This window comes from Setaria italica, chromosome V (assembly GCF_000263155.2).
Source record: "Setaria italica strain Yugu1 chromosome V, Setaria_italica_v2.0, whole genome shotgun sequence".
Lineage (NCBI taxonomy): Eukaryota > Viridiplantae > Streptophyta > Magnoliopsida > Poales > Poaceae > Setaria > Setaria italica.
This window is the reverse complement of record NC_028454.1, coordinates 32,903,986-32,917,090: the sequence shown is the minus strand read 5'-3', so window position 1 is coordinate 32,917,090 and position 13,105 is coordinate 32,903,986. Positions and strand designations below refer to the sequence as shown.

Below are 13,105 nucleotides of genomic sequence, written 5' to 3'. Positions count from 1 at the left end.
ACATTTTTAGAGATACATAGATTAACAAAGTCACCATATGAGCACGTGACCCGCCATTCTACCGAGAAAAGAATAGTTAACTAAAAATTCAAGCATGATATTTGAACTTTATGTCATAAACAAAGATATTTAATATAGGGTCTGCATAGACCAACTTCAAAAGCAACAATATAAAATAATAAATTGAAGATCATTTTTCTAGTAATACAAAATAAGATCGGCTCTCATCGATAGCTCTTATGAATTTGACTTCTCTAATGAACTTAACGTCAAAATATTTATGCACAAATACAAACGATTAACACGTTATATGCTATTCCATGAAACATTTTAATTAATAAAATCATTTTTCGGCAACTTTGCTTGTGCTGAAAAGCACAATAGTTTCTTTTTTAAAAAAGAAAAAAACACAAGACGCGCACAACAAGCTATCCTAAAAACACCTCGTGCTCGTGGTAGAGGAGACGAGAACGGATAGACCCAGAGGAGACGACGGACCCACCAGCACCAGGCCACCACGGTTCCTCCGCCTCACTGCTCCTCCCTCTACCTCCCTCCGTCCTGCAGGCTGCAGCCCCAGCGCGTACCGACGCCTCCCCACAGCTGGAACCGTACTTTACTGGCAGTAATCTTCCCACCCGCCTCGGCGCCTCCTCCCCACCTCGCCCGCTCTCGCTTCGCTGTTCTCCTCCCGCTGTCACCTTCCTCTCCCGGCGAAGCGTGGCTCCTGCGACCGGCCTCCCAGTACCCGCTCCTCCTCCTCCGCGCGCGGAGCGCCGCGGCCGAGCACGGCCGCCGCCGGATCCTCCGCCCGCCCGCTCCGCAGTCCGCCGCTTCCGCTCTCGTGCTGCGGCTAGCGGAGCGGAGATCCGTCCGGACCTGAACTGGGGTTTCTGCTCGCTGTTGGTGAGTGATCCTGGCTTGCTTGGTGTGTTGCCCTGTCTCTCTGGGAGCAGGTTCCGCTCTCAATTCTGATCCAAATCTCTCGTTCTCTCGGTTCGGTCGGCTGTGAATTTGCGTGCGGCGTGGTGCGCGGCACGCTGCTAGTCTCTTATCCATCCTCTCGTGATTCAGCCAGTCTCTTCGTCTCCTTCAGCTTGCGAGATCGACATTGGTTGATACCGTAGGAGATAGGACTTCTAGTTCTAGATACCATACCCAATTAAGGTGCGGGTGCAGTTTGTTTTCGAGAACTTTTGCGTGTTCAATTTAAATTGCTCGCTCCACGCTAAGTCCGCCCCTGGCCCTGGGTGCATCTGGCCCGATTCTGCCCATTCTGGCCAGAAATGCCTTCGGAAGCGAAGTTGCTGATGTAGTTGTAGTGTTTTGCACTTTTGCTCCATTGCATCGTAGTCTTTGAAATTCTGGACCATATAGTGGTTAATGTATGTCATGTCGAGGTGGTGACTAGTGAGTCACAGTGAGACTTTTGTTTGTTTGTTTGTTGGAGTTTTTATTGTGGTGCTGAATTCAGGTAAATACGAGGCTGGATCTAGATCACAGAATGCATGGCGTTATGCACCAATTGCACACATTCCACAGATAGTCCCCGGTCAAAGATGCCTTAAAATTGACTCCATGTTTTGACAAAATGAACAGTACCCAATTCCCTTATAGTGTACTAGGAATCTATGGGATAACAGTGACTGAATGGATTTGTTGGTGATATCCTGTTGCAAATCAGCTATTCGTCCTGCAGGCTTTTATTACAGTGGAATTTTGTTGTATAGCGAAGAAAAGAGTCCATATGGCAAACTTTCATGTGATGAAATTTCTAGTTGGGTGTCCGTTTTGGATCTAAATGACATCAGGATGCACATCAGCTGATGAAGAAACAATGTGATCCAACTTGCTAACCCTTCACTGTAGGCTGCTAAATAAGCTTTAGTCAATGATAAAAAGTTTCCCTCTCTCTTGGGAGTGCTCAAGTAGTCACATGTTCTAACGCTTTTCAGTTAGATGTTGCAATCAAGTGGTTGTGGGTTTTGAGAAAAAAAGGTTAAAAGCAGTTGAATCAGATTATGAAGTTTGCATGTAACACTGAACTTTCAAAAAGTCTATCACACTTTAGAGTTTTTTTTCTTTGCTTTGCATTATTAGCTTCATTAGTAGACGAATTTAGAATTGTGTTATGTCAATCCTGAATTGAATTACATTAAATCCCTTACTTTTTTTTGTTGTAGTTGCATTGTCTATAAAATTTTAGTATCTTAAAGAGAATGGAACATTATCGATGCAAATATTGTTGTAACAAAAGCTTTGGACTCCACAGAAACTTCTTTATGTGAAGTTTTTTAGTGTTGTTTCTTATTTTCTAATTAACATCTTCCTCTTGCACAGATATGAGCTAAATTGGTCAGTGGTCCTATTGAATATGGTTCCCATAGGTTGGGTTTAAGGAGCTTCACTGTCTGAGAAATGGATGAAACACCAACTAGTTCCGGGCAATCTGAAGCTAGTTCAAGTGAACCTAGTTGGTGGCCCCCAGACTTTTTGGAGAAAATAGAGTCTGCTTCCATATCGAGGAAACAGGATGTTTTGGGTAATCTAAGGACCTCATCCTGGAAGGCTTCTCAATTACTGTGGTCCCAAGGATCTTACTCAGGGTTAATCCCGAATGGTTTCTACTCAATCATCCCGGTGAGGATTACTCTTTAGCTAAGTTTTTTTTTCTGGAGACAATTTCAGTAGTCATGCTAGTTTTCTTTATAGCTGTTTGCAACATTATGCCAATCACTCTTTATCCATGTCTTTATTCAATAAGAAAATGAAACTTAAGTTCCTGCACATCAGGTAGTAATAGAACCTAGATTTCAGTGCTTAATATATATATTTTTTCAAAACTTTCATAGAAAGCATATAAAGGTTCATAGAGACACCAGTTTTAAGCAGGGGTTACCATCTGACAAAACAACGCAAGCATAAACTGAACACGCCTAAAAGCTTAAGCAACCGATACACAGATCACTGAACAGAAAGCATCCAAGGCTTAGCAACTAATGGGCATCATGCTCACAAAAAAGTTTCCTGGAGGTGGTTGACCTGCATAATATTTTGGTTTAGTTCTCTTTACAATTTGATCAATACAATGATTTTTAGTTACTCTAAAGAAAAAGACAACTTTTTAGTGGAAGTTTCCTTTGTTTCAATTCTTTATGAGTGTGGTATTTTCAATTTCTCCATTGTTATGCTGTTGACTTGTCCATTCATGCAGGATAAAAAGTTGAAGGAGACTTTCCCAAACATTCCGTCACTAGATGACCTGCAAGCTCTTGAAGCGGATGGGCTTAAGGCTGACATAATTATTGTAGACACCGAGAGGGATAAGAAGGTTTTCATGTTGAAGCAGCTTAGTGCTGCACTTGTGAAAGGGTTAAACTCTAGCCCAGCATTGGTGATAAAGAAAATAGCAGGTTTGGTAAGTTTTTGCAGAGTGTTGCATGCAATTCTGTCTTCCCGTGTGTAATTCCTTATTTTTGGAGCTCAGTTTCATGATTATGAGTTCATCATAACAACTTTAGGTACCTTTGATGCCTAAGGGCATTTAGAACTGAATGGTGTAATCGTGTTAAAAGTTATAAATTTTTTTCCATGGGCAAGTCCTTGCATCATCAAGTGCATCCGTACCGAAATGATGTTAGAGTTAGTAAGCATCAGTGTAAATTCGTTTCATGTGTGACACTTAGCTTACTGTTCCCATAATAGGTTTTTGACTGCTTCAAGAGACAAAATGTTGATTCTAGTCCAGCAAGAGGCTCGACTGAAGATACCCATTTCTTTGGAAATAAAGGACCACAACTTCTAGGGCAGATAAGACATGGGTCATGCCGACCCCGAGCTATTCTATTTAAAGTTCTTGCAGATGCTGTTGGCCTTGAGAGTAAACTTGTAGTGGTATGTCTACAAGTTAGTCTTCGTTTTCATTTCTTTTTGCTAATTTGTGCTTCATTTTCCATATGTTTTTGTGATAAAATATAAGTTCAAAATACTTAAATATGTCTCTCATAGGGTCTACCTGATGATGGTGCTGTTGGATTTGTGGACTCTTACAAACATATGTCTGTGGTAGTTTCACTGAACTCTATGGAGCTGCTAGTTGATCTTATGCGATTTCCAGGCCAGTTGATTCCTTTTTCAGCTAAGGCTATCTTTATATCACATATCTCTGCTGCGGGTGAAAGCGACTCAGCTGAAAATGATTCGTGTGATTCTCCTCTTGAGCCTAACAGCCCTCTTTATGGATTGTCTGATAAAGTTGAAGCTGAAGGGTATGCTTATGTATTAAATATGTCCTCTCATTTATGTGATTCTGGCACTGTCTATTCCTATACTGTAATATATGTGTTGCTGTTCATTGGGATATCTAATAGTTACTTGTTAGAAATTTTTTTGGATATAATTCTGCTGGTCCTTTATGATATTAACTTGCATATTGATTTATTGTGTGTTAAACATATTTCAATAATTTAAAGGAAAAGGTCAAATAAGGTCGAACTCCTATCTTGAACCTGCAAAAAAAAAAAAACCCAGGAACATAGGGTTTCGCTATACAGAACATTGATTATACTTTAGAGTGGTTTTCATCATGGCTTGTATTGTTGGGTAGTGTCTCTTAACACATAATTTATTATGGGCAATTATAAACATAATAATGAGGAAATGAGAGTAAACTGAGAATTATTGCACCATATTTTTTGGAACAAAAGGTACTATAACTAATATACATAGGTACTTAAGTTCTCAAACACTAGTTTAGCGTCCGGAAGAAACATTATTGAAGTGAATCTTACACTGGAACATGAGATTTTTAGTGGCGTGAAGGGAATATAATATAGAGCATGTTATTGTTGCAAGGTGGTCCCTGGCAGCTGTAGTTATTCATACCTTTTCAGTTCAATTTACAATCCTTATGCAAATTTATTTAAACTTAGACACTGTCTTGATTATGTGCACGATAAGAACATTTCTTCTCCATCTCAGTGCAGAATTGAATCTTCATCAAATCTATCTGGACGCTCATTGCGTAATATGATGTTGAGATCAAGAACATTTTCAGAGGGAAAATTAAGGTAACAATAAAACATAATTTCACAGCTAGCTTATTGAAAAGCTTGTTTGTTTTATCATAATTAGATGAAATTTATCCTACGATATGGTGCCTGCGTCTATAATTTGGACTTCCTTGTTCATTACATTTGTTAAGAAGTTGTCTGTTCTTTAAACCAGCACGTCATGCAGTGAACCAAATATAGCAAATGCCTTTTGGAGGCGCAGCCAAAGGAAAGGAGTTGCTGAAGAATCCCGTGGTGCTAGTTCAAGGTTTTCACTTTCCACTAAACTCGCTTTGTCCCAGTTCTTTTTATCTTTGTGGTGTTGTTATTTCTTATTGTGAAGCCTTTGTTTCTGAGATCTGAGAACAGCATGGTAAATTATGGTTGGAAGTACAGTTCTAGGTAGTATCCCTTATTATAGGTGCGCAAGATTCCTTATGGAGGCGGAAGTGCGCGACATGTGTTTTTCTTGGTTGATCTTCAAATATCTGATTTTGTCCTTCATGAAAATGTCACTATTGATATCATCAAACTTAACATTAGCAGTCCAAGAACTTGTGCCATCAAAACTGTTGGAACTTTGACATACATGATCTTCACATGAAAATTACTATGTGTATTGTACGCTTTCGTTTCCTTATATATTAATGCAATGATACGCAACTCTCAAAACCCATGCCATTAGGTTAGGATTTAGGAATGCACTTTTACGCTATTTCTAGTTTGTTTTGTGCATGTTGCAACAGACCAAATGAAGTCGGTCTATGTTTTTTTTTCTCTCGAACACGCAGGAGAGCTGCGTAGCATTATATTAAGAAGAAAAAAGGGATAAGAACCCTTACAACACACACACACACACACACCACTATGGAATGAAAAGTCAGTCAATATGTTGGTCTGGGCCAATCCACTTGCATCCCTAATTTTATTAAGTTTCAAAGATATATCGCAATATAATATGCTAGTCAAAGTTGCGTTTTGGATGCCATGCCCATATCTAGGAGGACCAGAATGCCACCGTTCTGTTATTAGGGGGAGTATTGTGAAATAAATTGTGGTTGTTTCGTGACTGTGGTTTGCATCTTTTTCTCCATTTACACCTATTTTGATCTATTACTCTGAGTGGTGACTTGCATGATATTTATAACACTTTTGTTTCGTTGTCTTGAAACCAGAGGTACCTGTGTTTTTATTAGTTTTTCCTTTTCATTTCCTTTTCCAGTCCGGAGCATCCATTAATGAGAGCAAGGGGAAGATCTATACTTGGCGGTGAGAAGCAACCATTTCAAGAATACACAGAAAGTGGATCTGCATCAAGGTTTGCTACTTGTGCTATTTTGGCAAGCTGAAGTTTTACGTTGTTGATTCTTTAGGTCGGTTTAGTGGTCTGGTGTGAATCATTTGTTCATTTTTGTTTTATTCCCTAGCTATTGGTAACTGTACTATTTTGACAACTGAGCTGCACAAAATTGTGTTGGGAAGCCAAATTACTTTTCCTATTCTATTTCGTTGGCTGGAATATGCTCGAATCGTGCGACCTGCTCGTTTGTCATATTTCTAGCTCACAGCAATTTTAAAACTGTTACAATATAACATATTTCACTTTGTACTTCATATGCTTAGATGACAAGACTTGGTATATTTGAAGTTATAATGTAAATTAATGTTCGAATGGCTCTAAGCATGTGGTTTGTTTTCTCTATTCTAACAATCAGAAGACTGATCTGTGTAAACTCGTAGCTTGACAAGTGTAGAAGTTCTTGGTTTGCACTTGGATTACGTAATAAAGTTTGAGCCATCTGGACTACATTTTGAATCACTCTTTAGGTTTTGGTCAAGAAAACCATCTACATTAATTCAGAAATATTGATAGATGAATTGTTCATAAACCAGTTTTGGTGTGTTTCCTTTCATCCTTTTCTCAACTATTACTGCAGCTAAGAATGCCATAGCAAGAAGTTCTGGCATTTGTAGCTAGTAGCATTGATCAGATGGATGAGTAAGCCTTCTTCCTGTTTTTTGTGAGAATGTTTCATGCTTTATAGAATACATGAAACCTCCAGTCTCACCTATTTGCCAATCAAATACGACACTTGATTATGTGAGTACTTTAACAGCGGAGCACAGTTTGCAGTAAAAATGTACGTAAAATGGGCTGGTTGTTTTTTTATGATTTAGCATTTACTGAGGTGTCTACTAATTTTTATTCTTTTTCTAGCCTTGTTAATGGCAAAATTTATTGCAGTCTCTTTGCTTTGCCAAAACTCATTTCGTAAATGTGAAATAGCCTGCAAATTTGTTCTTAAACAAATCACTGAATGCACTTGTAGATCAGATGGTCTTAGTGGCACTTCAACATCTAATGCTCGAAGAATAAGACGAAGAAGCATTAGCATCACACCTGAGATTGGAGATGACATTGTGAGGTAAATTCTCATTTTTAACTGTCTGATGAGAATGGGGATGTCTTTCTGCTTTTTCATAATTTGCTTAGGGCATGTGTTGCTTTCACTCAAAGTATGTCAATGTTCATGGCATGTTTTGCTCATGGCTGAGCCTAGATGCTAGATATCCTCATTGATTATTATATTATGTTTTAATTGATACAGAGACATGCAGATAGGCTAGATAACCTTATTGAGCATGAAGCATTATCTTTAATATGTTAAACTCTTTAACAGGGCAGTTCGGGCTATGAATGAAACACTAAAGCAAAATCGCCTCCAAAGGGATCATGTTGAAGGTTCATGCTCATATGTTACGGAGGACCAAAACAATGCAAATGACTGCCCAAATGATGTACACCTCTACAAGTTGCATTGTTTTTATTTTCTCCATATTTGTCCTTTATATCTTGTGCATAGAATCTCGGCAGTTTGGGCTCAAAATTTATTTTCATTTTTAGGATGATGCGTCTCGAAGAGTCGGTGCTACTGACAATGGCTCAAGAAACCGAACTGGTTCTACTCAGAAGGCCATGTCATTACCTTCGTCGCCACATGAATATAGGGGTCAAGTTACTGAAAAGAATGACGATTTTATGAGTAAAGAGAAGATGGCACTGGCATGGAACAAAGTATTCCAGAGCTCTCCATTTCTTAATAAGCCGTTATTGCCTTTTGAGGAATGGAACATAGATTTCTCCGAGATAACCATTGGCACACGGGTTGGAATAGGTAAGTAATCTTGAATTTCCTCGGGCATAATTACTGAAGTCACAGTACCCTTATAGCATACATGCTCACTAAAATGCAACTCTCATATTCTTGTGTTGCTGAGTTCTTCACTATGCTGTAAAGCATGTTTGCTGCTTCTGTTATGGTGTACTCTCTTTTTACTATGTCCTTCACTATGCTTGCATATTTGATGTTATTTCGTATTGCATTCTTCTGCTTGCATTATGGAAATGATACTATTCTTTTTCTGATTTCTTTTGGCATTTTTTGGTCCTGATTTATAGCTTTCCGAGCTAACTTTTTACGGAAATGATTCATCAGGATTCTTTGGAGAGGTTTTCCGTGGTATATGGAACGGAACCGATGTTGCCATCAAAGTGTTTCTAGAACAAGATCTAACAACTGAAAATATGGAAGATTTTTGCAATGAGATATACATCCTGAGGTACCAGAAGTACTCTTTGTTTCGTTTCTTTTCTTTTCCTATTTTTTCTGTGGTAGCCTTCTTTTTTTTCATTATATTTACACTAACTGTGGTAACCTTATTCTTTCCTTTCAGTCGGCTACGACACCCGAATGGTAATAACCCTTTTGGTTTATGTGAACTACAGTTTCAGGAACAATTCTCATATGCTCTGAACTAGATACCAAAAACTGTCATATGTTTTGTAAGGTTGCATTCTAACCAATATATATTTCCTTTTTTGCTATGTAGTTATATTGTTTCTTGGTGCATGCATTACGCCTCCACACCTGTCAATGGTTACTGAATATATGGAGATGGGATCACTGTACTATCTCATCCATATGAGTGGTCAGAAAAAGAAGCTCAGTTGGCGTAGGAGGTTGAAAATTATTCGAGATATATGCAGGTAAGCTCAGTTACCACTGCTGACATGTACGAATTGGTAAATAACATCCAATATGAGGATGATATATTGGGCCTGGGGCAACATTTTTACAACACGATGCATGCTGTTTTTTCAATTGACACAACTCTCCAGTGACCAATGTTCCTGAGCAATTTGACCTTTAAAAAATATTCTGAGTCTTTTAACAGAACTGTATTTGATGCAATTCTTTTGTCTCTTGGATTTTAATCTTTTGCAGTTCCTTTTTATATGAATTGCTGATCTGAAAGAAATGGTGTCTTTTTAGGGGATTGATGTGCATACACCGCATGAAGATAGTTCACAGGGATCTCAAAAGTGCAAACTGCCTGGTGAACAAGCATTGGACTGTCAAGATATGTGACTTCGGTCTATCTCGAGTGATGATTGATAGTCCTATGACTGATAACTCCTCTGCTGGCACCCCAGAATGGATGGCCCCTGAGCTTATCCGGAATGAACCTTTCACAGAGAAATGTGATATATTTAGCCTTGGTGTTATCATGTGGGAGCTGTGCACATTGAGTCGCCCGTGGGAGGGCATCTCTCCAGTTCAAGTAAGCATTCATTTACCATTTTCTCGAAACAGTTGCAGCATGAATGAATTTCCTAAAGGTTTATGTTGACTAAGCATGCGGTGAATTTTGATCTCTCCCCAAATTGGCTTTTCCTCAATGTTCTTGTGGTTCGAAGCTGCAAGCCACTTATAAAGTGCCTCTGATGCATTCTTGTTCCTATATGTTAACATATCCTAGTGGGAAAGCTGTGAACTGATATAGGTGAAATTGGCAATTGTAGGTAGTTTACGCGGTAGCTAATGAAGGATCACGTCTCGAGATTCCTGAAGGACCTCTCGGCAGGTTAATTGCAGGTAATATGGTTTTCTATATGGTAGAGATATTAGATATTTTTTTCTTTGATTTGAGTGGAGATCAGATTAATCAGAAGCCTGTGTTGACTCGGCAAGCTTCCATCGTGCCTTTAATTCCAGCTAATGTTTTTTGTTTGCTGCAGATTGCTGGGCAGAGCCTGATAATCGGCCGAGCTGCCAGGAGATCCTCACCCGCTTGCTGGACTGCGAATACGCTGTCAGCTGAAGTGGAAGCTGTCCCGCTGAAGTTGCTTTGCTCACACGCCACCCGATTCCTGCAGAGGTGGACACGTTTTCTTGTATAAAACCTGTAAAAATTAGCCAGTCGACTCTGCGGGCCGGCGAGGTTACTCATACTGAAGTCTTATATTCCTGCTTTATGACGGCGATCCTTTCTCCCAAAATGTAAAAAATGTTTCCCCGGTTATATAAGAACATGTCTGGCCAAGAAATGCACCTCGCGTGTCGCGGGGACAAGCCTGGTTGCTGTTATGCCGTACCTGTTCTGGAATCTGGATAATTGCACGTCCTCGGGAGTCTGGGTCAACCATTCGGTAGTTTCCAAGAATATGTCCAGGATTCTGGTGAAAATGACAAGCAACTGGGGAGTTCTTTTTTGCGATGAGACCAGCGGACTAGGTGATGTGATCATCTTATTATATCTGTGTTTGGCGGCTTTTGGTATGGTCTGAACTTTGAATATTTCGCTGAGCGGCAGAGCCGGCACATACCTTATTCTTGCGAGCAGCGAGCAGCGAGCAGCAGGTCCAGTTGTCGGTCAAAGACGGGTGGAGGGTATTGAACAGAAGCATCACTGGCATCAGTTTGCGGTGGCAGTTCTTTGATCCTCATCAGTTCGCGTAATCCTCAAACGCTGGTGTATAGAAAACATCACAGCCGATCCGAATGGCATCTTTATGATCGTAACTTAAAATAGAACCACAAAAGTTCTGCATGAACTTCAAAGGAGTGGACAAGCACGGATGCGCACAAGCAGGCAAAAGGGGCCGTCTTCTGTCTGAGTTTCTGACCCGTGCAAACACAGCATGTGTTTTGTTTTGGGACGATGTGGTTTGGGTTGGAACCGATCTATATCTTATGTTTGGATGAGAGGGATGAGTTCGTTCTAGTTTTTTATTTGGTTGAAGGGATTGAGAGGGATGGGATGGATGCCATTCAACACTGTTAGCAATGGGCCCACCTGTCAGTTGTGGGTCCCACTTGTCATCCTCTTTTATTCCTCTATCTTCTTCCTCAACCCCGCGTTGGACACTGCTCCCCGCGTCGTCATGCTCCTCCCCGCTAGGCCGCTCCCCGGCCGACCTGCTCCCTGCCGTCCCGCTCCCCACGCTGGCCCCCGCCTCCTCCCTGCCCGCTCCCTCCTCCCCACCCCAACCTCCCCGGCCGCCTCCGTCCCTCCCTCACTCCTATGCTGCCCGACGCTCCTCCCTCTCTCTTGCGCCACCTTGCTCCTGCACCAGCCGCTGGCCGTCGGCCCTCCCTCCCTTCCCCCAACACCAGCCTCCGCCGCCGCCCCTCCCTTCCTCTCTCCTACGCCGGCCGTCGGCTGCCGCCCGCCGCCCGCGCGCCCTCCTTCTCCTGCACCCGACGGAGCGAGAAAGCGTGACGGGGAGCAATGCGGGTCGGTGTGGTCTATTCCCCATCAGGGACGAACCCAATCCACAATGTTTCCAACCAAAAGCGGGACGACGTGGATCGAACTCGTTCCGACCCACTGCAACGTAACCAAACACATAGAGAAGGGATGGTTGACGGATCCCCCGAGGCCCCAGGGCCAGGGCAAGCAGCCGGGCGAGATGCTCCAGGACCGGGTGGATCAGAGAAAATCATGGACAGCCGGACAGGAACACTTGTATTCGTCGGCTTCCTTGCGGATTGGAACGTTTATATTTCAAAAGAGAAAACGGCTATAGAAATCACTTCTACGAGCTTTTCGAATCGGTAGACGAAGTCGTAATATAGTCGCCTACCGTTGACCGAACTGGAATTCTTTTTTATCTAATTATACATCCCATACATACAAACTTTTCAAAAAAAAAAATAGCCTCATATGTTACTCCAAAGAAATAGGATATACATTTTTGATTTACGATTAGTGGAGGTTTTGTAAGATTTTTAATTCAATTAAATGAAATGCCACAGTGTTTTCAAGACTATTAAATACTAAAACTGTTAGATCCAACTATATCTAATCACGTGTATTACAATTAAACTCTATGTCTAATGTCTAACATATGAAATCATGAAATGAAATTGCGTATGCTTCATTCAACAATCTAATTTCATATTAGATGACATGGTACTGTTAGGAATCATGAAAAGAAACTCCCAATTGGAATGAAACATCAGAGTCTGCACTGCCACACCACATCATGTTTTTTATACTTGCATAACCGTACAAGTTCAAGCTTATTTCGCCTCCGTTGAACAAAAGTCAACCTTGATCCGTGCTCTTCAAAGCCAATTCCTGTTCATGACCCTCTTATTCAAGTAGGAATCACTGACCACAAAAACATCAGAAGAAGTGGAATGGTCATTTCATCCCTCAACTTTTCTCCAAAACTCGAATTCGCTCTTCAACTGTCACATTGTCAACTTTAGTCCTCAATTTTTTTTTATTTTGGTCCGATTTCATGGCAGCATGCCAAGTCATCCAATAGTGTAAGCAAGGTTCTTCGGTTCTTGGCAATAATGCTAGTTTGACTCACAACTCACTAGCATAGTGAAAATGAGGGTGAGAAGCCAAAACAGCGAGAAGCAACCGCAGCCATGACCGAGTGCTAATGACTAGCGGCAGCGTGACTCGTTCCCCGCGTACCTCGGCATGCCAAAGGAGCCGCCGTAAACAAAGCCGCAACCGTCGATAGCGGGTAACCCATCGCCAATCCTATCCGGCTTTCGGAAGCTCATATGTTACGTACCTTCCCGTGTATAATGTTTGTGCAAATATTTTTATCCGTTGGATGTGCCTCCTCTTCCTACCCCTACCCCCCTCTCTCGCCCGGTACCGCTGCCCACAAGCACCGTGTTCACCGCGCCGTTCGCCCTGCCGGCACCCGCGCGCCCCGCTGCTGTCTGCGGGCGCCGATCTCGGTT

The 13,105-nt window shown here is 41.4% G+C and overlaps 1 protein-coding gene across 2 annotated transcripts; it reads left to right on the top strand.

Annotated features, from left to right (window-relative positions):
* Positions 1-502: 502 nt before the first annotated feature.
* On the top strand, positions 503-10,605 carry LOC101767740 (serine/threonine-protein kinase EDR1). 2 transcript variants are annotated; one of them, XM_004969455.3, is made up of 17 exons: positions 503-906; positions 2,341-2,640; positions 3,215-3,418; positions 3,706-3,894; positions 4,009-4,268; positions 4,986-5,069; positions 5,227-5,319; positions 6,274-6,369; positions 7,382-7,477; positions 7,733-7,850; positions 7,957-8,227; positions 8,549-8,672; positions 8,787-8,806; positions 8,943-9,099; positions 9,386-9,674; positions 9,916-9,988; positions 10,132-10,605. In XM_004969455.3, the coding sequence occupies exons 2-17, from the start codon at positions 2,419-2,421 to the stop codon at positions 10,212-10,214; spliced, it is 2,379 nt and encodes a 792-aa protein (XP_004969512.1). In that variant the 5' UTR covers positions 503-906; positions 2,341-2,418; the 3' UTR covers positions 10,215-10,605. The 2 variants fall into 2 exon arrangements, with proteins under 2 accessions (XP_004969512.1, XP_022682550.1); XM_022826815.1 differs by having other exon boundaries at positions 6,262-6,369.
* Positions 10,606-13,105: the final 2,500 nt, after the last annotated feature.